Source organism: Osmerus mordax, chromosome 25 (genome assembly GCF_038355195.1).
Source record: "Osmerus mordax isolate fOsmMor3 chromosome 25, fOsmMor3.pri, whole genome shotgun sequence".
NCBI lineage: Eukaryota > Metazoa > Chordata > Actinopteri > Osmeriformes > Osmeridae > Osmerus > Osmerus mordax.
Genome location: NC_090074.1, coordinates 8620242 through 8644987, shown reverse-complemented (window position 1 = coordinate 8644987; position 24746 = coordinate 8620242). Strand labels below are relative to the sequence as shown.

The following is a 24746-nucleotide window of genomic DNA, read 5'->3' as shown; positions in this document are numbered from 1 at the left end:
TATATTTGGTCTATTCCGGCTCAGCCAATCATACAAATGTATTATTACAAATTATACTTTTTACTAAATGCTGGTTGGTTAGTTTGGTGGAATAAAAGTCGAGGATAGCAGCAAGAGAGGTGTGCAGCGAAGTGTCTGGACAGTTAACTGCCTCTTTTTACATCTGGTGTTAAGATACCTAAATTGAGTTTTGGGACTTTAAGCGAAACATGGAGAAAAGAGTTATTGCAATTTAAATTAAATTAATTTGCATTCCTACATTTATTTTAGTTTTTTTTCAGATTGCACCAAATTGAAGCTTTAAACTGCTAAAAGAAAAATTTATATTCATATATATTTGCCCCCGCAAAATGTCTCATTGCCCCCCCTACTAAAGTGGGCAAGAACCGGGCCTGGTATGGTTCGGGCCGGATAAAAACTGTCGTGGTCGAGGAGACCACAACAGTGGCACGCACGCCTGTGCTTCAATACCTGACACCACACGGGCACAGTAACAGGCCAGTACCAAACCAACACTACTTTGGCGAATAATGAAAAAGGAACTCAAACTTGAAGTGTTCACCTCTTGTGTTGTGTTTTAAGCATCCCACACTGGTCTTACATTCTGTTTCTAATTTCCACAAAGGAATAAGGATCAAAATATAAATTACAAGTAATAGTGTTAGAAACCCCATGCAAGGAAAAAAAAAAGACGACACAGGTTTGTAAGGTCATATCTTTTGGAATGGTTTCTCTCTTTTTCTTCCCCAAAGTTTGAAATTCAAATACTTTTTTCTTTTGTGTTTTGGTCAAATGTAATATTTTTTAAATAGTTTTTTTTCCTCTTTTGCCCAATTAAAATAGTTGAATATAATTTTTTTTCTCTCTTTTACTCCTGTAAACAACCCCATTCCTCTGTCTTTATTGATAAAAGCAGACATGCTAGTGAGTTAGAAATCCATTTTACAAACAGAATAAATCAAAAAATACATCCACATCCTGCAAATATAAACAGTAACAAATCCAAAAATGTCTTATCCAATAAATCTTTTACATTTTACTACCATGGTGTCACAGTAGTAGTTACACAAGGTTTAATATGTTAGAGGGAAATTCCTGTGACCATTGGGTCAGTTGAGTACCGAAGCCATCCAATAACAGAGCTCTCGAGATCTGTGAGACATGAGGGACAACCAGAAGAGATCATGACAGGCAAGGGGTGGGGGTTCTTTACCACCAAATTGGGGACATTCTCAATCCAGACTACAGTAGATTGCTCTAATCTTGAGATGTTACCAACTGTGTGTGTGGGACTCTAATAATAATAACAGCAGGGGTGTCAGTGTTGGCATGAAGGCCATTCCCTTCCTCCCTCACTCTCGTAAAGTTCAAATACAGTATTTTACAGACTAATAATACAAAATAAGACCACCCCCCCCCTCTTGTCAAGTACACACGTTCACGAGTTGATGATACTCTGGAGAACATTCCTACCTACATCTCACAAGGTCTCTGGTACTTGTTGTACCCACAGAAGCAGTTGAGACCACAGCCCAAGTGAGAATCTCCCAGGTGAAACTGTGGGGTTGGACTCAGGGTTGGTTAGTGAGAGCACAGCTGCTCTACAGGGACGGAGCAGCGTGGAAACGTGCTGCTTGCACTGAGAAACAACGTCTTACGGGTTGGTTAAACACACCTACTTTGAAAATAAGCAGATTACAAAACACTCTTATTTGAAAGCTATAGGGTACCTCTCTTCGCCTGACAGTTTTAACATGCACTCCAATGAGTTCAAATTAAACAAAAATAAAAAGTGATGTATCCACATAGTAATTTTCTATATCAAACATTTACAAAATTTACAAATGAAAATCACAAACTTTTTGTAAAAATACAACCTTCTGCTGATTATGTAAGGCAAAAAAACAAAATGACATCAAACAAAACTGTTTACATTCAAACAGCGTTGTCCAGTCTCCCAAGTTCCTAACATGTCTGACAACTACTGATGACCTCCAAACCCTTGTCCCAAAGATGTCTTGGGTCTCAGATGTCCTCGTGGAAGGTGGGCTTGACTTGCGTAATTCCAATAAACTGATACACACTCAACTAAAACGTGTCTGCTCCATCATAAGTACATAACCTGGCACCACACCTTTAGTTGACAAACAAAATACTGCCAGAGAATGAGAAGTATGGGCAGTCCAAACATCTCTCTGAATCCAACATGAGTTTCTATCTCATTAGTTTAGTGAGAGGCAGGCCAATAGCGACTGCTGAAGCAGCCATTTTGTAATTGTTGTTCTCTGGAGCAAGGCTATGGATCAGAACCAACACGAAAATTCCGTACAAGAATCACAAGCCTCCCAATTACAGACCAAATTCACCAAACCAATAGGGGATGGGGAAAGAAATCTTTTTAAATATGTATAAAAATACCTATTCACAGTAGTCACAAATGTTGTGCATTACTGATAAAGTCTAGTGACCTCAATGACACCCACCATACAAACACGACTGTTTCTAGTGACCTCAATGACACCCACCATACAAACACGACTGTTTGGGATTAGCACTCTGCAGTAAGATCTCAGCAAAAGTGAGATTTGAATAATTATTCCGATTTTTTAAGAGATACAAAACAGTCTTCTCGTCTCACGCGTGTTCACACACACACATATTATAATTATTATTGATAATAATAAAGTAAAGACTTTGCGTTCTCATATTAGAGTCCTTAATTCCTCAGTCTCGAAATACTGAAAACTGGTCTTGGGAGACAAATGAAAAGTTAATTAATCAAAATAAATCTGCCTCGTAGAAAACCAACTGTCTTTCACAGGAGGGAGAGAGGGACAATGCGTCTTCATCGTCTCCAGGAGCGACTCTCGTACTCGTCATCCTCATCCTCGTCTTCCTCCTCCTCTTCCGCCAACAGGTAGGGGCTCACTTCCTCCTGTGGGGCAAGGAACAGGAAGTAATGTGAGATGCAGTCTACCAGGTGAAACGTTAGGTGCGTTCGACATCAACTGCGGCTGCATGAAACGACCGGCGAAAGTTGCCGCTTGCAGTCGGGGAGGAGTTAAAAACATCCCCGTGACGTTGGACATTCCAGCTTCTCTTGGTTGGCTACGTTTATGTCAGTCATGGCCAATCAAGCGCTGTTTGCTTACTTTATCTTTGACGAACTGCATGGTCGCAAATTTTATGGTTTTTGCATTAGAAGTTGCACAAACCACTGCACTGAAATTTGTCATTTTATGTATTGGGCTATGTAAACTCTCTCAAATCTGCAGATTGATAATACAACCAGAACTCAATTAAACTTCCATTAGTGAAGAGGCAGACTAAAACCCTTTCTTCAACAATAGTAGGCTATCGCAGTCTGTCAATACAAGCAAATATTTAATTCAATTGTACTGTTTGGTCCGGATTTGAGCATTGGCGAAACTGAAGGTGTCAGAATAAATACAAAAAACGCGTCAAAGTTGTTGTGTGTGAGTCTGTCAGTTATGAGGGATGGGCTACCGTGTTGACTTCCTCCTTAGACTCCTCCTCCTCTGGCTCGGTGGATGCGGAGGGCGTCTTGGGCTTGAACCAGGAAATCTGTAGCACGCGACCTTTGAATTTTGCCCCCTGGTTTGCCGCCTGTGACCCCAGGAGACAAGGTAAAATCATGATTATGAAAGATTCTCCCTCTCTATCTCTACCATTACTTATCATCTCCAATGTTTTACAACAAACACCAGATCAACCTTTAATATTGTCAGGTGAATCAGTCTGGACAAGAGGTGTCTGGGTGCATAGTTGTGTGGGGGTGTTAGTGTGTGCATGCTTGCTAGTGTTGTCACGATATCAACATTTTGACTTTGATACCAATACCAAGTTTAGTATTACGACACCGAAACAATACTGATTTGATACTCAATACCGAATAGATTACAGACAGTCCACAAGGGTTGATCACATTTTCAAATTAACAGCCAAAACGACAATGATTCTACAAACAGGACATTTCCACTTTAACATTAATCCAGCAACCCAAGTTTTTTTTTTCCTGGGGCATTATGTTAACTATGGGCAATGCTATGTTTGCTACATTTTACAATGGGAGTGTGTCTATGGCCGTTCTGACAAGAGCTACTTGACATGTAGCTAGCTCGTAGCCCTACTATGCTATTTAGCTTTTTAAAACAGTGACTGTTTTAAAAAGCACCAAAATTAGGCCCCCAAATAACTGTAGTTTTCTCACTGACCAAGAAATGATCAGTTTATAATTTTAATGGTAGGTTTATTTGAACAGAGAGACAGAATAACAACAACAAAATCCAGAAAAACTCATGTCAACATTTTTATCACTTGATTAGCATTTTTATGAGTGAAATAAGTATTTGAGCCCTCTGCAAAACATGACTTAGTACTTGGTGGCAAAACCCTTGTTGGTAATCACAGAGGTCAGACATTTCTTGTAGTTGGCAACCAGGGATTTTGTCCCACTCCTCTTTGCAGATCTTCTCCAAGTCATTAAGGGTTCGAGGCTGACGTTTGGCAACTCGAATCTTCAGCTCCCTCCACAGATTTTCAATGGGATTAAGGTCTGGAGACCACTCCAGGACCTTAATGTGCTTCTTCTTGAGCCACTCCTTTGTTGCCTTGGCCGTGTGGTTTGGGACATTGCCATGCTGGAATACCCAATCCACGACCCATTTTCAATGCCCTGGCTGAGGGAAGGAGGTTCTCACCTAAGATTTGACGGTACATGGCCATTGTCCCTTTGATGCGATGAAGTTGTCCTGTGTCCTTAGCATAAAAACACCCCCAAAGCATAATGTTTCCACCTCCGTGTTTGACAGTGGGGATGGTGTTCTTGGGGTCATAGGCAGTATCCTCCTCCTCCAAACATGGCGATTTGAGTGGATGCCAGAGAGCTCGATTTTGGTCTCATCTGACCACCAACACTTTGCCCCAGTTCTCCTCTGAATCATTCAGATGTTCATTGGCAAACTTCAGATGGGCCTGTACATGTGCTTTCTTGGGCAGGGGGACCTTGCGGGCGCTGCAGGATTTCAGTCCTTCACGGCGTAGTGCGTCACCAATTGTTTTCTTGGTGACCATTGTCCCAACTACCTTGAGATCATTGACAAGATCCTCCCGTGTAGTTCTGGGCTGATTCCTCTCTAAGGCTTAACAATTAATTGCATTTGCGATAATATCGCGATTTGACAAAACAAGATTTTGTGACCGCAAAGGCTGCGATTTCACTTTGGTCACGTGACACGCAAGCATAAAGCAGTTTTCAGAGAAAAGGATCAACCTGGCACGCTATACTTTACCTTGACCTGTACGATGGCCTCAGGCTCGACAGAACCTGACACTACAGACACTTGAGTGTTAAAGAGGTTCATGTAAGTCAGTTGTGTGGGATATTTTGCCTTTAAAAAAGATGCTGCGCAGTGTCAAGTATTGTGCAAAACCTGCCTGGCTAACGTTGCTACCTCACAGGGCAATACCACCAACATAACTCTGCACCACAAAGCCATGTGCGATAGTTACATGGCTAAAATGCTGAACACCAGTGTGTCAAATAAGCCAAATACCACCCAACAGGATCACTGTTAAATAAATCATAAATCATATAATAATCATAAATCATATAATAATCGCATATTAAATCGCAATATTAGTCAAATAAATCGCAATTAGCTTATTTTCCTAAATCGTTCAGCCCTATTCCTCACCGGTCTCATGATCATTGCAACTCTACAAGGAGAGATCTTGGATGGAGCCTCAGACCGAGGGAGATTGACAGTTCTTTTGTGTTTCTTCTGTTGTCACCTTCTCACCAGCTGCTTGGCGATGGTCTTGTAGCCAATTCCAGCCTTGTGTAGGTCTACAATCTTGTCCCTGACATCCTTGGACAGCTCTTTGGTCTTGGCCATGGTGGAGCGTTTGGAATCTGATTGATCACTTCTGTGGACAGGTGTCTTTTATACAGGTAACAAACTGAGATTAGGAGCATCCCTTTAACGGTGCGTGTCCACTGCAGCGACGCGATTGGCGATTGGCGCCTGGCTCCATTTTCAATGGAGCCAGGCGAATCGTGCGTGGTGCATTGTGGGTAGTGACGCGATTCAAGCGATTCGAGTTGAGATTTTCTCAACTTGATGAAAATGAGGAGCGATTTTCGCTAGCGATGGCCAATCGGATTGTTTTCCTGTTTCTCGTAACGTAGCAACCATGGTAAACATTTCTAGCTCTCAGTTTCAGAATGGAGGAGAAAATAATTGCTTGTGTAGCTGCTTACCCGGTGTTGTACGACACATCTCTGTATTCGTACAGAGATGTTAATAAAAAAACGATGCATGGCGCAAGGTTGCCAAAGTTGTTGGTGCTTGTACTTTCAAATTCAGTCTAGTCACATTACGTAACTTCGTTCTGTGTTAACTACAGTAGCTAGCTAGCCCGGCTGGAACTCCCTATCGTATCGACAGATTAGCAGACTTTGAGTAATATAATAAAACGTTTTTTACACATGTCAAGGTTTATGTCTATTAAACAGTTTTGTATTTTGTATACAAGTTGTATTTTGATCGATGTTGCGAGTACGTAAACCCAAGTCTGCACACTTGGCCACGACAACTACAACAGTGACTTTAGAGAACTACATTTTACATTAATCTGTTTGAAACGCCCCCGAGCGTGGTGAACTGTGGGAAGGCGAGCGATGGCAAGCGATTTGCGTCGCTGCAGTGGACACGCACCGTAAGAGTGTGCTCCTAATCTCAGCTCATTACCTGTATAAAAAGACACCTGGGAGCCAGAAATCTTTCTGATTGAGAGGGGGTCAAATACTTATTTCACTCATTAAAATGCAAATCAATTTATAACAATTTTGACATGCATTTTTCTGGATTTTTTGTTGTTATTCTGTCTCTTACTGTTCAAATAAACCTACCATTAAAATAATAGACTGATCATGTCTTTGTCAGTGGGAAAACATACACAATCATCAGGGGATCCAAAAAACAATTTCCCTTACTGTATCTTATTGTCTGGCACTGAGGTGCGTGGCAAGCAGGGCTCTCAAGTCTCACACATTGGCCGTGAGACTCACGCATTTCAGCCATTTGTCATGCTGAGAAGTAAGGGATAACTTGTTCCGCTATATACAATTAATGGACAAGTGCGCAAAGAATTCTGCCAAGATGATGTTTGTCTCGAGTTAAATGCCAGAAAAAAATCACCAGCACCCCTTCCCAACCCCAATCTTCCTCTACAAATAGGCTTCGTAATGTCCGTGGGTTTACAATCAGCATCGGCTCTGTAGGCAAAGTAGTTCCAGAGTAGACTTTGGAAGCCTGTTTAACCTAAATACCGAACATTGGTAAATTCTTATACCGAACCGTTTGAACAATCGAAAATTACCGAAATTTCGGTATACCGTGCAACACTAATGCTTCGTCTAATGCTTGATTGAATTTCTTCAAGAGGGTTGTTCAGATAGTTGAACGTAGTGAGTGTGTGTATACATCTAGAACATACATTCTCTGCTTCGCTCCTGCTCTTGAACGTCATGACAACACTGGTGGTGTCGTGGTCTCTCAGATCCTCCACCTCGCCAAATTTCTAGGACAGGAAAGAGAATCAGAGCAGGTAATGTGCCTGTGTCAAGGCTCCAACACCTCCAGCAGTCTATGTTTCCTGGGCCGCACCAGGAAATGGGTCTTTCCTAGGATAAATACATTAAGGGTGAAACACCTCTGGCTTTGCTCATGGGGACCAATATTGGACCAGTTTTGTCTCACTGAAGGCATTAATGGTGCATGGAAAGATCTGCTGTATTTGGGCTGTAAGTGGATTTATGTCAACATCTCTGGTTGTCATCACATAGAATATTACGAGAGATTTTTTTTATGAATTGTGTGATAACTTGGTTTCACAATTTTTCCTATACTTTGTTTTGAAAAGCGACAGTTAGCTGCTGTTAGCTTTGAGGTAATTGAGGCTTCTCTTTCTACAGGTGACGAGTTGCTGCTGTTTCCCATGCAATGCGAACTTTCACATTGCAATGAAGTCAATGTTTCTTCCATTTGTTGATACTAGAATTGTACCAGGAAGTAGGTGTTACCAGGAAGTGGATATTACCAGGAAGTGGGCCTTGACTTCCTCCTTTTCCTCTTGTGTCAGCCCCAGTATAGCCAGGGCCCTTGGACGATGGTCCACCACCATGTGGTTGGCCCCGCCCCTTCCCCGGCCCCGCCCACGACCTCTACCACGCCCCCGAGGCACCGGCCCCTTGCCCCGCCCTGGCGGAATCAGACCCAACCTCGTGGCCTGAGAGAAAAGTAGAGAGAAAGAAGTAGAAAGAGAGAATATGCATCAAGAAAGACAAACAGGAAGTGAAGATAATAAATCAAGGTTGTGGGTTAAAGGCAGGATCGGTAAATTTCGTCAACCTAGCAATTTCTGCTTGAGTTCAAAAGGATTAAAACCAAAATATCCCATCAAAGCAATTCCCCCAAAACACACGAATGTGCTGCCTGACTACTGCTGTAGCCAGACAGACAAGTAGCCCATCCAATCACTGCATTCGGTCCGAATGCCGTCCAATCAATAAGGTTGGTCAGAACTTAATGATTGGTCATGTTTATTACAGTCCTGCAACGCCCACAGATTTCATTTTACTGTCAGACCTCTCGATTAGTTGCTATCAGGATGTGAAGCTTATTTCAGCAAATATGACAAAAAGTGCATCTCAACAACACTACTGACCTTGCCTTTAATGTCCCAAACCTAAACCAGAAGAGGAGTGATCTACCATCTCACTCTGCGCCTCTCTTTCTCCCTTTCCTCTTCTCTCTCTACCTCCCTCTCTCTGTCCACCTGCCTTCCTTCTCTCTCTCCCCTCGTGTGCTCCCCTTCTATAGCCTCCCTTCACCCCCCCCCATATCCCACCCTCACACTAATTGTCATCTCTTTATTTTCTTACAAGGAACACCAGATCAATCTTTAATACTCCCAGATGCATCAGTCTGGTCGGTGTGTGTCGGTGCATGTGTGCTCGGTGTGTGTTGATTAGTGGGATCTCCTCAGGGCTTGACTAAGTGGCTGCAGTGTTATGTGGTGTGTGTGAAGTGGTCTGTGTGTGTTGGGTTAGTGTGGTGTGTGGCAGACAGGGCTGGGATCACTGCATATTTTATAGCAGATAATTCAGGGTCCTTTAGAGTAGGGGTTGATAAGGATGGTGTCAACAACACACTCACTCCCTTACCTCCACCTGCAGCAGCCCCAGCCTCCTTTTCAGGTCGCTGGTGTCCTCTCCTGAGCTCAGCTTCTTATGGAAGTCCAGCTCTGCATCGAGCAGCTCCTTCTGGGCCTGGATACACACGTGCACGTATAAACACACACACACACATATATGTATACACACACGTGCACGCACACATATATATACACACACACACGAACACAAATATATAAACACACGCACACACAGACAAACCAATAAAAATAACAACAAGGTCTGGGTTACTATGGATACTTTAGGGTGTGAGTAACTATGGAGACACTATGAACACGGCAGCGTATGGGTTAATATGAAGACACTATGGGGTGTGGGTTATTATGGAGACACTATGGGGTATAGGTTACTATGGAGACACTATGGGGTGTGGGTTATTATGGAGACACTATGGGGTATAGGTTACTATGGATAAGTTATGGGCATGGGTGGGTTCTGGTCTGGGGACTCACATCAGTCTTGGTCTTGGGCTGTCCAGGGGGAACAATAACAACAGAGGCGGGGGTGGGGGCAGAGGAGGACGAGGGCTGGGAGGCTGGGGTCATCTCGTTCTGCAGCTGAGAGATCTTCTCCGTCAAATCTTTTAAAGTCTTCATGATGTTAGCTCTCTCCTCGGGCTTCATCCTCCTGTTCCTCTCCAGTCGACTGATCAGAGCCTGGGGCAGGAGAGGAAATGAGGAGATAGGAAGAGAGAGGAGGGGTGAGGAGAGTAGAGGAGGGTAGGAAAGGCAGAGAGGACGGGTGAGGAGAGAAGAGGGCAGGAAAAGAGGGAGGGATGAAAGGATAAACAACAGTGTTTCTGTTATTCCGAGTAGAGAGAGCAGTTAAGAGAGAGATACACAGATTAACCCTGTGTGCATGTGTGTGTGTGCGTTAAAGAGTCTCTCTCACCTTCTGCCACTCTATCTGCTTCTCCAGCATCTCCTGCTTCTTCTTCCTCATGTCCTGCTGCAGCTTCAGAGTCTCCTGGAACACACACACACACATTAACCCAGGGCTTGAAATAAACTTTTTTACTTAGTGGCACTGGTGCTCCCAACTTTCAAATGTTAGGAGCACCAGCAAAAATGTTGGAGCACCCACTGAATATTAAGGAGCACCACAACTAAATTTGTTATGTTCTAGGATTGTTATGTTCTAGCTCCTTGTCAAGTGACAATGGAGCACAGTGACAAGGAGTGACTGATGGCTAGGGCTGAACGATTAATTGCATTTGCGATAATATCGCAATGTGACAACAAGATTCTTTTAAGGCAAAGGTTGCGATTTGACTTTGGTCACGTGACACGAGAGAGTAAAGCAGTTTGCAGACAAAGGATCAATTTGGCACGCTACACTGTACCTTGACCTATATGATGGTCTTGGGCTTGACAGAACCTGACACTACAGACACTTTAGTGTCAAAGAGGCACAGTAAGTCAGCTGTGTGGGAATATTTTGGCTTTAAAAAATAACATGCTGCGCAGTGTCAAGTATTGTGCAAAACCTGCCAGGCTAACGTTGCTACCTCACAGGGCAACACCACCAACCTAATTCCGCACAAAGCCATGTACGATAGTTCCATGGCTAAAATGCCAAACACCAGTGTGTCAAATATGCCAAATAACACCCGACAGGACAGAAATGTTTCAAAGCCTAACTCCATGTTTGTGTGTTATGTTGCTGACTGGAGATCAATAGTATATATCTTTTATTAATTCCTTTTTTATTTAAAGACATGCAATCCACATGTCATGTGTATTACAGTGACTCAAAATACTGTGTGTGGTAAAGCCAAAGATTTGTTTTTATATTTCTGCAATCTGCACATTAGTTTGTGTGATTTGTTACTGTCTCATGTTTACAGCAGGCTTATTTGTTCGTGCTTTATGTTGTCATGATAATTATTATGTGTACAAGGCTGGAACTTTAATAATTAAGTCAATATACTACTGTGATTGAAGTAGTTACGCCTAAATAAATATGTAATTCAAGTCATGCATCACCTAATTTCATCATAACATATAGGCCTGGCCTACAGGAAAGAACAGTTTATTATTATTATCTATCTAATATTGTGTTGGTCATACTATAGTTATTTATTACTCGTCTTTGTTGAATAATATAGAAGAGAAAGAGCTTAATTTTTTTTTGCATATTAATTCGCAATATTAGTCAAATAAATCGCAATGAGCTTATTTTCCTAAATCATTCAGCCCTACTGACGGCTAATATTAGTGACGCCTAAAATCAGCATTAAAGTTTAGGATGTAAAGATTAAGTTTAATTCAGGACTCAAGTCTCAAGCATTTGCCATGAGACTCAAGCATTTCCCACACAACACCATACATTTCTCACGCTGAGAAGGAATAACTTTGTCCTGCTTTATTAGCGATTTGAAAATAAATTAAAACAGGTCGCACCATAACGATTCTTTGCACTCACACAAATGCTCCCAAATATATTTTGAGGTCGCACAGACAAAATTTCGGGAGCATATGTGACAAATTGTCAAAAAAGTCAAGCCCTGCACACACATTAAAACCCACATTAATACACACACCAGGGTTGCCACTCTTTTGTAATGATACATTTCACGCACTTTTCAAAGATAAATTATTTCAAAATTAAGGGCCAATAATTCCCATAGATGTTCACAAATACCAGTCTAACCCAGCACAATACTATACAAATACTTGAATGGTTTACCTGAATTAGATGGCAGTAGGACCACCCGGGAATACATTTACATTACATTTAGTCTTTTAGCAGACACTCTTATCCAGAGTGACTTACAGTAAGTACAAGGACATTCTCCCCCGACGCAAGTAGGGTGACCCCAATAAGTAAAGGAAAACCTTTTATTTCATCAGGATGAAATTTTGCCAGATTAATCTAGACCCAAATACAATACTTTTTTATGATTAAATTGTGATAATTAGGAAATATCTCATTAAATGTGCAACATCAACCTGCCTTGCTTTAGACACTTGTTATATATTGTTAGAGGACAAAAAATATATAAAAAGTATCAGAATATGTCAACTTTTCTTAGATTTTTATTTGGAAATTAGAATATCCCGCCATAATGAATGTCATCACTACTGCTGCTTTTAGTTTTCTTCCTTTATACCTTTATTTAATATTGATTAAATTGTTTACTTTATTGCCCATTTGTATGTCAAACCTTAGCACTTTTGTGTATTCAGTTTTCTTTGCATGTATGAGCATTTTACAATTTCCTTTACATTAGTTTTGATCTGTGAGACCAACATTTATCTTCCAAAAAGAATTATATCATATATTAAAATGCTGTGGAGACATTAGAGCCAGCGGTTAATCACCAAAGAGCTGCACAGATCAGTTCATCGGATCATGTTCTCCCCAGGATGACAACGGACGTTGACCGGCCGATCATTTCAGGAGACGGGCTGCTAGCGGCCGAGACATAGCCACGGGAACATATTTTATCAGGGGGGTGCTGGGGGGGCTTAATGTTGCGGGGCGGCAGGGACGGACTGGGAGTAAAAATAGGCCCTGGACTTTGATTCAGACCGGCCCCACTACGAGCAGTCCCACAATGAGCTTTCCTTAGGACGTGCCATTTCTGTGTCTGTAGCTTTAAATGCTATGAGGAGGAGAGAAGCGGGGCTAACTGCCATGCGTCAGTCGTTTGCAAGCCATGATGTCTCTCGAAGAAAAAACAATATTGCGCTCGCACGGTCAGAGCTAATTTCTCATTGGCGGGCCAAATTCTCTGGGCAGGGCTTGGTTTATACTCATCAAATTTCTAGCCACTGGGGACCAAAGGCAGGCTATGGGAACTCATATTAATGTTAAATAATCTCAAAGTGACATTTTCATGCCATGGGACCTTTAAGACTGTGCTTACAAGGATACTGGCCATTTTTTATTTATTTGACTATTTTCTGTTCTGTTTTCTGATTTCTAATCAATACGGTACTGGCGCGCACTGTCTGAGAAGAAGCGGCTTTTCTCTCAGTGTGTGTGAGTGGGTGTGTGTGCAAAGAATGCCGCTTCAGACAAAGCTTCTTCAGAACCTAATTGATTTCTACTTTGGCTCTTATCGTGCTTGAAAAAACACTTAAATGAATTGAGAGCATGATCATATGCTATAACGCAAACCAAAGAATGGAAGAAAAAACGGATGGTGCTTTAATTAAATTAGCAGGAGGGGGGATGGGCAGAGGTGTTAATTTTGAGAGAAAACACTATTTATTGTTTTATAGTAGAGCCCGACCGATATATCGGCCGATAGGCATTTTCCAAACTATCGGTATCTGCATTTATAATGGCCGATAAATGAATACAAATGGGTTTTTTTTTCTTGTTTTTTTATTACTATATATTTTGATGTTCCTCTGTTCTGTTGTGACAATAAAACAAACAAGTTTATTTTTAAACTGCATTATCACATTATTTTAGTGAGGAAATAATCACAGGAGTCAGATGGCTGAGCGGTTAGGGAATCGGGCTATTAATCAGAAGGTTGCCGGTTCGATTGTGTCAAATGACGTTGGGTCCTTGGGCAAGGTACTTCACCCTACTTGCCTTGGGGGAATGTCCCTGTACTTACTGTAAGTCGCTCTGGATAAGAGTGTCTGCTAAAAATGACTACATGTAAACTACAAATAACTAATGTTAGGGAAATCAGTTTGTTGTTGTTTTTTCGTGTTTATGGATTTTGAATTTTTTTCTATTTTCTATCGGCCGATATATCGGAATATCAGATTTTAAAAATCGCCAAAGATTTGTATCGGTATCGGCCTTAAAAATCCTTTATTGGTCTGGCTCTATTTTATAGCAAAAAAATTTACACTTTAAAATTACAAAATTACTTAATTAAATTCATATATATTGTCTTTAAATAAATCAAGCACTTTTAGTACTTCGTCATTAATATGACTGTTCAAGGGTTTTCCAGGACTTAGATTTCAAAAAGTCAAATTCAAGTACTTCAAGCACTTTAAGCATTTTAACCATGTTTTTGACAGCTTCTAGCTAACGGTAGCTAGCTGCCGCTATCAGAGCAGGTGGAAGGTAAACTAGCCAAGGCACACAAGGTGATGCTTCTGCTGCCTGTAGCGTTGTTTGGAAGCACCAGAGGCATTAAGAGAGACCATACTGACCCCAGATTTCAGCAGCTAACCCTAATTAAAACTCAAACACAAACATCAATATACACACACACAGAAATTGATATATACAAACATACACATTAACACCCACAAACATTTACACACACACCAACAGCAACACACTAACACCCCCCCCACACACACACGCACACACTCTCACCTGCTTCTTCTTGAGGACCTCCTGGGCCTCCAGAGCCTTGGCGGTCTTCCCCAGGGTCTTAGAGCTGGCCTTGTGCAGGGACGCCACATACGGACCCTTCTGGCTCACAGACACAGCCTGGACACACATACACTGGTTACAACCCACACTCACTCTAGACAGAACACACTCTTACCAGTGTAACAACACAAACACCAGACAGAACGCACGCTCAGTCATAACACACACACACACACACACACACACATACTCAGCAGGGTGACAACACACACACACACTACACAGAACACACACTCCAGTTGAGTGTTGTCACGATACCAAAATTTGGACTTGAATACTGATACCAAGTGTAGTATTTAAATTTTACATTTTAGTCATTTTAGCAGACGCTCTTATCCAGAGCGACTTACAGTAAGTACAGGGACATTCCCCCCGAGGCAAGTAAGGTGAAGTGCCTTGCCCAAGGACACAACGTCATTTGACTCGGCCGGGAATCGAACTGGCAACCTTCAGATTACTAGCCCGACTCCCTCACCGCTCAGCCACCTGACTCCCTACAATTTTTTTTGCTTCGATTGATTGATTTGTTGTAACAAAACATGCTTAGACAAAGGCTCCCTGCACCCTAAGCGAGAATCATACCACGAGACCAACGAGCCATGTTCTGGTTGCTGCTTTGATAGATTTGTTGTCACAAAACATGCTTAGACATAAAGAGCTGGGGGGTGTTCCATCAACGTCGCTAACGCAAGTCGCGCTAACACGAATAAGTCTCACTTGGGTAAACTTCAACTTAGTCGAACGGCTTGAGGCTTAAGTCTAACGTTCCGTTCCACTAACAGGCAACGCTAATTCAAGCTAGACCTCAATAAGCTTAGACTGTGCATCCCAGATCAGGCGATCGTCGAAAAGAGGAGTTATGTCGCAAAAAGTATAGCGTAAAGCAGCAGAGGTGTGTTGTTTCAGCAGCGTAAATAGATTTTTTGCGTTTTTTTGTCCCCAAAAAGGGCAATGTTGCCGCAATTAACATGACAAGGGAGACAACTTGTCAAACCATTACGACCGTTAAAATGCGTAAATTGTAGACCTACCAAATCTACAATCTACAAATCTATTTAATCTACAGACACAATTTTTTTCCCTAGTATTGCGGTACTCGTTACTAAAACAATACTAATGATTTAATTGAAATTGAGTATTTGACAATGGTTTAGTCTTTTACTTTCAATTGGAATTTTTTACAATGTGTATAGAAATGTAAGCATAAATAAAATGGTTCGACCAGGTTCGACCCCTGTTCCCCCTGTACTCTCAGTGTAAGAGACTGTTGTAAAGATTAAACTTGTTATACAGTAGAATTATTAATTAAACTACTTGTCTAGGTGCGCTTCTCAGGAGTAAACCTTAGTGTGTAACTGAGATGAGTAGCTGAAATAACACAGACTAGCCTGCTTATTGTACAGTGCAATAGACTATAGATTATTTGTGCCAGCAACAAAAGATTTTTAACAACAAACATTCTAAAAAACATTCCATACCTTAAAGCCTGTATTTGATTGAAAATGAACTAACAAGCAACAACAAATGTACCTAATGCTGATGGGAAGTACTATAAGCTAACACACGCAATGGTATAAATCACATACAGCTCAACAGGAGAAAACTTCATGGTTTCGCGCAAAAGGGGGAACTGAATTCTCCTAACACAGGCCACATGTAGCAGAGCACAGGCGTGACATCACACGCAGGTGCGCTTTTCTTGAAGACACAGTAGCCTACAGCTTTTATCGCTGAGTTTCAACTGCGTTTCAGCGCATAAAAGTACTATTAAATTGTTTTATTCTTCATGTCAGTATCGTACTGTTTCTAAAAAGCCAGTACCGCAGTACGGTACCAGTACCGGTATACCGTGCAACACTACTCCAGTCCCAACACACTCTCTCACTAGGGTGACAACACACACCAGACAGAACACACACTCCAGTCCCAAAATACAAATTTCAGTCACAAAACCCACACTGTAGGTAGGAGAGACAGACAGGACTTACAGCCAGGGGGGTGATGGGAGGGTGGAGGGGGTCCATCTTGGGGCTGGCCGGTACGTGTTTAGGGAGAGTCTTGTTCAGAACGTATGCTCCTGGACTGTGCTGCTTTATCACCTAGGAGCACAGTCCCGTTACACACGGCTGGACAATGCCTGTGGGGTTTGTGTGTTTACATGCATGTAGTTTGTGTGTTTACATGTGTAGTTTGTGTTCTTACATGCATGTGTAGTTTGTAATAATGTGTGTGTAAACTGCACGATCACACGTGTGTTCAGAGTTTGGTTTTTGCTGATTGTTTGTGGCTGACCTTGTGATGGCTCAAGTGCTGTGGGCCCATGTTGGGCCCCTGGCCCTGATCCGTCTGTCCGCTGGGCTCGTGGTGCCAGTACACCCTGATGAAGCGGTTGTTGAGCACGGCCTCGGTGCTGGAGATGGCCCGCCGCGCCTCCTCATTGACCGTGTACTGGATCAGAGCTGCCTCGGGGTCCCCTTCAAACACCACCTGTACACAAACACCTTGGTTTTTCTATCCTAGTGGGGTCTGACCATTCATTCCCATTCTAAATGTAGTCATCTCTACCAACTAACCCCTAACCCTAAATGCAATTCTAACCCCAACACTAATTCTAACCCTAAAACCCCCTGAAAAAAAGCATTTGAAGTTATTGGGCCCAGCAAAAAGGCCCCACAAGTTTAAGTTTTTCATGTTTCACGGTTCTTGTGAGTACATTTGGTCCCCACAAGGAAAGTTTAACAAGATCACATAGACACAAACATCCCGGTGGAGAGCGTCCCTCAGTAAGAGGAATGCTCTCAGTAGGTCTTCCTGGACATGGTTACATGAAGAACATGAAGAACATGGAGAACATGGAGAACATGGAGAACATGGAAAGACGGCGTACCTGGATGTTGACGATGGTGCCGAACCTGCTGAAGTGCTCGTTGAGTTTGGTGATGTTATTAAGCTCCCGGGGAACCTTTCTCACCTCCAGCTTGGTGTTCATGTAGTGGTTCTTCTTAGGGAAGCTGGGCTTATGCTGGCTGTTGAAGTTGGGCCTGGAGTTACAGACACACACGTTTACACGGGTCTGTATGTACGTGTGTGTCTTTGCGTGTGTGTGTCTGCCTGTTGGTGTGAGTGTGTCTGCATGTATGTGTGTGAGTGTGTCTGCTTGTATGTGCGTGTGTGAGTGCTCCTACTTGTCCATCCAGGGCTTCTTGGGTGGGGGGCCCTCGGTGGCGGTCAGTGGCCTCTTCCTGCTGTCCTGCTCTGCGTAGCGAGGCACGCTGCTGGGCACACATGCGACCGCCGGCTCTGTCTGGATCACTATATTAGCCGCTACACACGCACGCACACACACACACACAATAACAGGTGTTTCTGTAAGTGTGCTTACAGTTTTAATAGGTGTGTGACATTCTAACACACACACACGCACATTCTAACCGGTGTTTGTCTGTGAGACAGGTGTGTGTGTACCTCTGGAGCCCTGTCCCTCTCCGGAGGTGAGTCCTATGAGGTTGGAGCGCTGGCTCTGGACCCGGGGGATGAAGTGGCGGTACTGAGGCCGGCCTGGCCCCGCTGTCAGGCCTGGAGACTCGGGGTTGTAGCCCTCAGGGTCGTACTTATCTGGACACGCACATACACGCAGGACACACACACAGACATACACAGGGCACAAACATACACAGTTGAGAGATTGATCCTCTACATGTCGCTAGAAGTCTGTTTGTGGATGATTTAAACAGCTGTGGTCTGTAATGTGTGGGCAATCTCCAACATGCGTGTACTTCTCTAACATGCTCTAACATGTACTTCTACATGTGTGTATTACAACATGGAGGAAAACTCAATAAGCCCTGCCATCCAAAATAAAGCAACATTCACTGTCAATTAATCTCTGTAATCAGCAGAAATACATAACCAACTAATCAAACACATTAATATTAGGAGCAGTTCACTTGTTTACAAACAGCGCCCCCAAATGGACAGAAAATGTCACTGCAGCCTACAGAACGAGCTAAATTGGCCAAGCAGACAACACTAGAACCAAAACAAACCCTGGACCAGACACAAAAGTAACAGAGCGATGACCAGACAAACTGGCTTGGACTCCTCTCCTTTCAATGGGGAATGAAACGACACGCACATCACAAGGTAGGAAAACAAAAAGGTGAAACGAGTGAGGGGAGGGTGAAACGAGGCGGTACGGAGGAAGACAGAAACCAACATGGCCGCCGCTTACATTCCGACTGGGAGTACTGGGGGTGCAGAGGAGTGACAGAGGAGGAGGAGGAGGGAGGAGCAGGAGGAAGAGGAGGGGGCGGTCCCACGCCAGGCGGCCCCAGAAGAGAAGAGGAGGAACTGCTCCCTGATTGGCTGGGTGGGTCTAAGCCACTGACAGGGATGAGAGGGGGTCCTACAGGAGACACAAGTTCAGGCTCAAACCAGCACACTACTGCCCCCACGAGCTACACAGCAGACACTGCAGCTTGAGGGGAAGTCAGAAAACAGCCTTCAAAGTGTTCATTTGGGTCGACTTTTTGATGTTGGATCAGTAGCTGATCAGTACTTTTTTTTCTAAAACACAGTTGCAACAACAATTGCAACAATGCAATTGCATTGCCTGCACTGTGATGAAATTTATGATGGCTGTTATCATAAGATAATCATAAGATCCTAAGATGGCTGCTATAGATGTTCTTGAGGACCATGTATTATCGTTGTTTTGTTGTGTTGTTGTTGCTGTTGTTTTGTTACTTTGATGTGTTTTAATGTGTGTAGAGTATAGAGCAAAGTGTATAGATTGAAGTAGAGTAGAGCAGAATAGAGAAGATTACATTAGACCAGAGAGAGTAGCCTAGACTGTAGAGTAGTCTAGACAAGGCCTAAACAGACAGACTTAGTCCGATTTTGGGTCACACTCACCGGCCATGGGGAAGATGCCTGGAGGGGGGGGCTGTCCGTGAGGGGGGGGCATCCTGAGGCTGGGGGGGGGCTCCGTCCTGGGAGGCATGGGCAGGCGGGCGGGGGGCATCACCGGAGGAGGGGGGAACGGGATCATGGCAGGGAGGGAGACGTCATCCACGATGAGGGGGTCGTTGCCATGGTCGTAGGGGCAGAGGTCACCACGCACGCAGAACCCTTTCTCTGTTAGAGAGAAGGGGGGGGGGGGGGGGCGGGGAGAGAGAAAGGGAGGAGGGAAAGAGACAGGGAGGAGGAAGAGGTTGAGAAATGGGGAGGAGGGAGAGAGAGAGAGAGAGAGAGAGGAGGGAAAGAGTTGACAGAATGAAGAGAGGGGGGGGGGTGAGAGTGGCAATGAGACAGAAAGGGACGGGAAAGGAGACAGGGTTTGAAACAAGAGAAAGAGGTAGAGCAGGATGTGGAGTTAGAGACAGAGGAGGAAATATATATATATATTAAAAAATAAATAAAAAGAAGAGTTTTAGTTAAACAGCTCCAGCACCCATACTGCTTCAGCTGCACTCTATTCTGCAGTATCTCCACTCTGGTCTCTCTCCCTTACCCTCCTCTCCTCTCTCTCTCCCTGCTGTATCTCCACTCTGGTCTCTCTCCCTTACCCTACCCTCCCTGCTGTATTTCCACTCTGATCTGATCTCTCTCCTCTACCCTTCCTGCTGTATCTCCACACTGGTTTCTCTCCCCTTACAGCAGGGAGAGAGGGTATCTCCACTCTGGTCTCTCTCCCTCATCTCTCCCTTATCCTTCCCCCCACTCTCTCCCTGCTGTATCTCCACTCTAGTCTGGTATCTCTACCCTCCTCTTTCTCCCTGCTTTATCTAACCCTACCCCTCTCCTCCTGTCTCTGCTGTAATTCCCTGCTGTCTCCCTCCCCCCAGGGGCTCTGTTAGGCCTGGGTCTTAGCCACACTCACCCAGGGAGTACTTAGAAGAGTAGCAAAGCCTTCATCATTATCGCAACAGCAACACACGTATCTCCATTAGAGACCCAGGTTCACCTTCTATCTATACCTCTGTAGTATTCCACCTCCCACTCCTCCGCCCCAACTGGCCTCTCCCCCTCCTTTGACATAGTGTGGCCCCAGAGCCAACCAAGGGGCTTCTCACCGTCGTAGTCACGGCAACGCTGCTTCAGGGAGGGGCTCTTGGCAAAGGACTTGGCCTCACGGTGGTTGCTGTAGTAACTGGACCAGCTCTCCGTGGTGCTGTCGGGCAGGTGAGCGGGAGCCGCCACGGCAACATTGCTGGGGGGGGCGGGGGGGCCCCCAGAGACAGAGGGGGGGAAGGGGTGCTGTGGCGTGGGCAGGGGGAGGAGGGGGGGCGGGTGGAGAGGGGGCTGCTGGGGGGCGGGGCCGAGGGACCCAGAGGAGTTGCTGTAGCTGTCAGGGTCCTTCCTCTCCACCTCGAACTTTGACCTGTAATCTGTTGGGGCAGGCACGCACACGCACACACACACACACACACACACACACACACAGAACAAAGTTCAGCTATAGCATAATCTTTCATTCCAAAGCGTATTTCAGACAGAAATACAACAAAGATTCCATATAAGAGACAACAACGTTTTCACCTTGCGGTTGACAGGTTGGGATGATGCATTGCCGGTCCACCCCCCTGTTGCGTGCCTCCCACATCAACCACATAGCTAACGCTGCTCCGCCACTTCTCCTGCGTCTCACCTGTCCCTCTGCTGTGCTGCTCTCACCCTCCTCCCTCAAGAATATATTCCTCCTTTTCTATCAAGATTCATCCATCCGTCCGATCGTGTCACCCTTTTGTATCACTCCTCTGCTTCCTAGAGCTTAAACTTCTTTAAAATCTCTGTGTCTCTCTTTCTCTCACCTCTCCCTCTGTTGTGCTCCGTGTCGCGGCTCTTCCCTCTGCTCCCACTCCGGCTCCTGCTGCGGCTGTAGCTCCGCCCCCGAGGGCTGTAGCTCCGCCCCCGAGGGCTGCCCCTCCTTCTGTCGTGGCGTTCCCGGTGGGACTCCCCCCCACCTCCTCCTCCTCCGGTCTTCCCGTGGCGCTCCACCTCGCGCCGCTTGCGCTCCTCTCGCCTGCGGTCCTCCCTGCCCCTGGGGGAGCAGCCAATCAGAAGCTCAGTTAGCCGACACTCGCATTCGTATTGGTTGAAACGCTGAGGGAAGTGTTGATAGCAACAAGCACACCAAAGTACACTGTAATACACCATCTTCTTGTTTTCATGTGTGCGCTGGAAGGATGTATATGGTAGGCCAATGTGGGACACAAGTCTATTCAGTCAGCTCCCCACCTCCCCTCCCAGGAGAAAGTTACAGCAGTCAACAGAGAGAGACGTCAACAGAGACCAAGAGAATAGCAACACGGCCCCCCCTCCCACTTCCCAGCCTCACCTGGACTCGTTGAAGTCAGAGCGGTTCCTTAGAGGACTTCTCCTCCTGCGGGTGTCCCTTTCCTCCTCTGCATGGTCCACCTGGAGGTACAACAACAGTTAAGCCTGGTTTATGCTTCTGCGGGTCTGCATTCTTAATGTCATGTGCGGGTGTGTGGAGTTTATAGCTGTGCAGCCTTGTTGTTTGTATGCTTGTAGCACAGGAAAACCTCACAGAAGAAATTACTGTGGTTTTGTAAAACAAAATATTACTTTTTGCATCTTCCCCGATATAGCTATCTACAAGCTATATCGGGGAAGACGCAAAAAAAACGTTCTGGTATGACACGCTTGAGAGAACCAGTAAAATTGTATGAGGAGATGGACAATGAGTTGGAAGAACGTATTTGTTTCAAGTTAATTAGAAACAGTACATAAGAGGCAATGAGGCTTATGTCTCGAGTACATAAGGGAGAACACAATGTGTTTGTTCGGCAGATGCGAACATGGACGAAGAGATGCATTTCAAATTTTGCTGGAAATCCCTACTTTGTGTAACCCCTCCCTCTCTCCCATCGAACCAATTAGCATTTGTAAGTCTGCGTCCGTGTACCTACGCGCTTCAAGATATTTTAGCTGGTGCATGCAGCCTGTGCGGCCTTGCTGTGCGGCTCTATGCAGCGTCCGCGGACACTACGCAGATGCGTTTGACATTGAATCATAAACCAGGCTTTAGAAGGCTTTTGAACAGTTCACTGTCAATAGCAACTCCATAAAACTAATTTAACAATATACTTAGTCAATAACATGTTTCCCTTGTTTGCCTGTATTGATACATGCGTGACTGGTCTGGTATAGCCAGCGAAACCACACACACCATCCAACCTCTGTCTATCTGTGTATAGTCAGGCCAGACACCCACACACTCAGGATAGGGATTCAAACCTCAGTCTTTGTGTGTGATCCTTACCTCGGGCACCTCTGCCTTGACCACAGCCGGCTTAACCTCTTCCTTAGCAGGCTCCTTCATCGTAAGGTTCCCCAGGTAGTTTTTGGTAGTTAGACATTCAAAGAGCTTATCTACAAACCCAGTGGTCTCTGGAACAGAGGCGAGGACAGAGTTAACCACACTGTAGAACACGCTCGAATACATTAGACTGCACTGACAGTGAGGGGGGGGTCATGGGTGGGCTTTGCTTCAAGAATGTCTTCCATTTTAACATGGTGATTTCAACTAACATTGTTAAATTGATGAGAAGCTAACGGGTATGGTAGCTCGTTCAACTAATTAAGTGTGTGTGCGCGCAAGTCGTGTTACCAACCTTTTTGTAAGAACACGTCTAGTTGATCGGCACAAAGTGCTTTCAGCTCCTTCTCTGGCTTGTCTTTCTTGACTAATGCAACAACGTAGTTGGCTAGAGCAGACGGGTCAGCATCGCATCTGCGAACACAACACAGGATGTCAACCTTCCTCTGGCCTGTATTTGACTCTTCTCGACATTTAACAATCAACAATTACTATTTATATCTTTAGTATAACGTGCAATAACGTTCCATTTAAAGCATGGCATAATGTGTGAGCCTCTAATACAAGGTAGCTAGGTATGGCGCCCCGAGTTACATCGTGACATTAGCTAACTTGCTAGCAAGCTCATACATCTCCCCAATGAGAACGTCAACCAAGTTAAGTCGCGAATTCCCAACCTATCGTGAAGTATAACGAAGTTAGTAAGCACTAGCTAGAAGTTAAGTAGCTAACGTTACCAATACAATGACGGGTACGGCATAGTTAGCAAACCAGCTAGCGAGTCTCGTCATTGCCATAAACGCACCCAACCTTGGCTTGTGTAAACAGCTGTTAATGTTACTCTAGCCTGCTTGCCAATAACTACAATCTCTCAGTTACAGTAAACATAATGAGCAAACAGCTAGCTCTAACGTTTGCAAGCCAGCCACTTCTGCGCTTGTATGTGTGTGTGCGTGTGGGGGGAGCAGCGGACACCTAAGCGTATATATGCAGCTAGCCAAAATAGGTAGCCTAGCCCCTTAGCTAGCTATTTGGTTGCACTGCAAGGCACCACAAGAACAACAATATCCAGACTTACAGAAGGTTTAGCTAGTCTAATTAGATCAATGTGTTTAACGAGTCGTTGCGGTCTATTTTGACAAAATACCAAGACATAATTCGCGTTAGCGACAAACAACGTTTATTTATTTTGCCACATAGCAAGCTAACGGCCATAGTGGCGCTAACTCGTGCAGTCTTGGTAGCGACCCTAGCTTCAGAGCTAGCTATTGACTGGACAAGCTAGTTAGCTAAATGACATTTCAATTCATCACTTACATTGGCTCCAGGAGTTTTGCCAGCCAAGACTTGAGAGCTTCCACATTGTCTATGATCATCCTGAAAATGACTTTACTATACTGTCAACTAATTGAAAGTGCGTTGTAATACTCCTACTCTCATCGTCTATCAATTTTAATCTTTAGGCCTTCACTCTAGCTAGTCACTTGCAGGTCGGACGAATTGCTTTACGTTAGGTGCAAGGCATGGTAACAAAACTAGAAGTGTCGCAACACAAAATCCTCGTAGTTTTTTAAGACGTAGAAAATTAAGATATTTTTTTATTAAACGCAAAAAATATATATTACAACTTCCCAGAGGAGTTATAGCTTAAGCAAATGTATGAGAAAGGAATGGTAGGAAGATTCAAGGAAGAATACGTATTTATTATATTGATTATGTCAAAGTATTAGTGTTCCCTAAAGTAAAATGTAATGTCATGTTGAT

The 24746-nt window shown here is 44.1% G+C and overlaps 2 protein-coding genes across 3 annotated transcripts in view; one reads left to right on the top strand and one right to left on the bottom strand.

Moving 5' to 3' along the window:
* Positions 1-24746, top strand: part of LOC136933706 (homeobox protein MSH-D-like) — a 300351-nt gene that overhangs the window by 129267 nt on the left and 146338 nt on the right. The window lies entirely within an intron of this gene.
* Positions 713-24601, bottom strand: rbm27 (RNA binding motif protein 27). 2 transcript variants are annotated; one of them, XM_067228870.1, is made up of 22 exons: positions 24300-24601; positions 23278-23396; positions 22926-23053; positions 21978-22057; positions 21451-21680; positions 20713-21027; positions 19553-19774; positions 18870-19043; positions 18104-18253; positions 17824-17962; positions 17526-17679; positions 16931-17125; positions 16627-16737; positions 14579-14695; positions 10172-10246; positions 9733-9936; positions 9251-9355; positions 8125-8313; positions 7522-7605; positions 3508-3627; positions 2511-2935; positions 713-2468 (listed from the first exon to the last, which is right to left on the bottom strand). In XM_067228870.1, the coding sequence occupies exons 1-21, from the start codon at positions 24356-24358 to the stop codon at positions 2846-2848; spliced, it is 3060 nt and encodes a 1019-aa protein (XP_067084971.1). In that variant the 5' UTR covers positions 24359-24601; the 3' UTR covers positions 713-2468; positions 2511-2845. The 2 variants fall into 2 exon arrangements, with proteins under 2 accessions (XP_067084971.1, XP_067084972.1); XM_067228871.1 differs by lacking the exon at positions 18870-19043.

What these genes read in the sequence shown, in the direction of transcription:
- rbm27 (XM_067228870.1), bottom strand. Translation starts at nt 24,358, where the DNA reads ATGATCATAGACAATGTGGAAGCTCTCAAGTCTTGGCTGGCAAAACTC. An exon ending in TGGGGCTGCTGCAGGTGGAG is followed by an intron (nt 8,314 to 9,250) that starts GTAAGGGAGTGA and finishes CTTTTCTCTCAG; the next exon opens with GCCACGAGGTTGGGTCTGAT. An exon ending in GCAGGAGCGAAGCAGAGAAT is followed by an intron (nt 3,628 to 7,521) that starts GTATGTTCTAGA and finishes CTGGGGTCACAG; the next exon opens with GCGGCAAACCAGGGGGCAAA.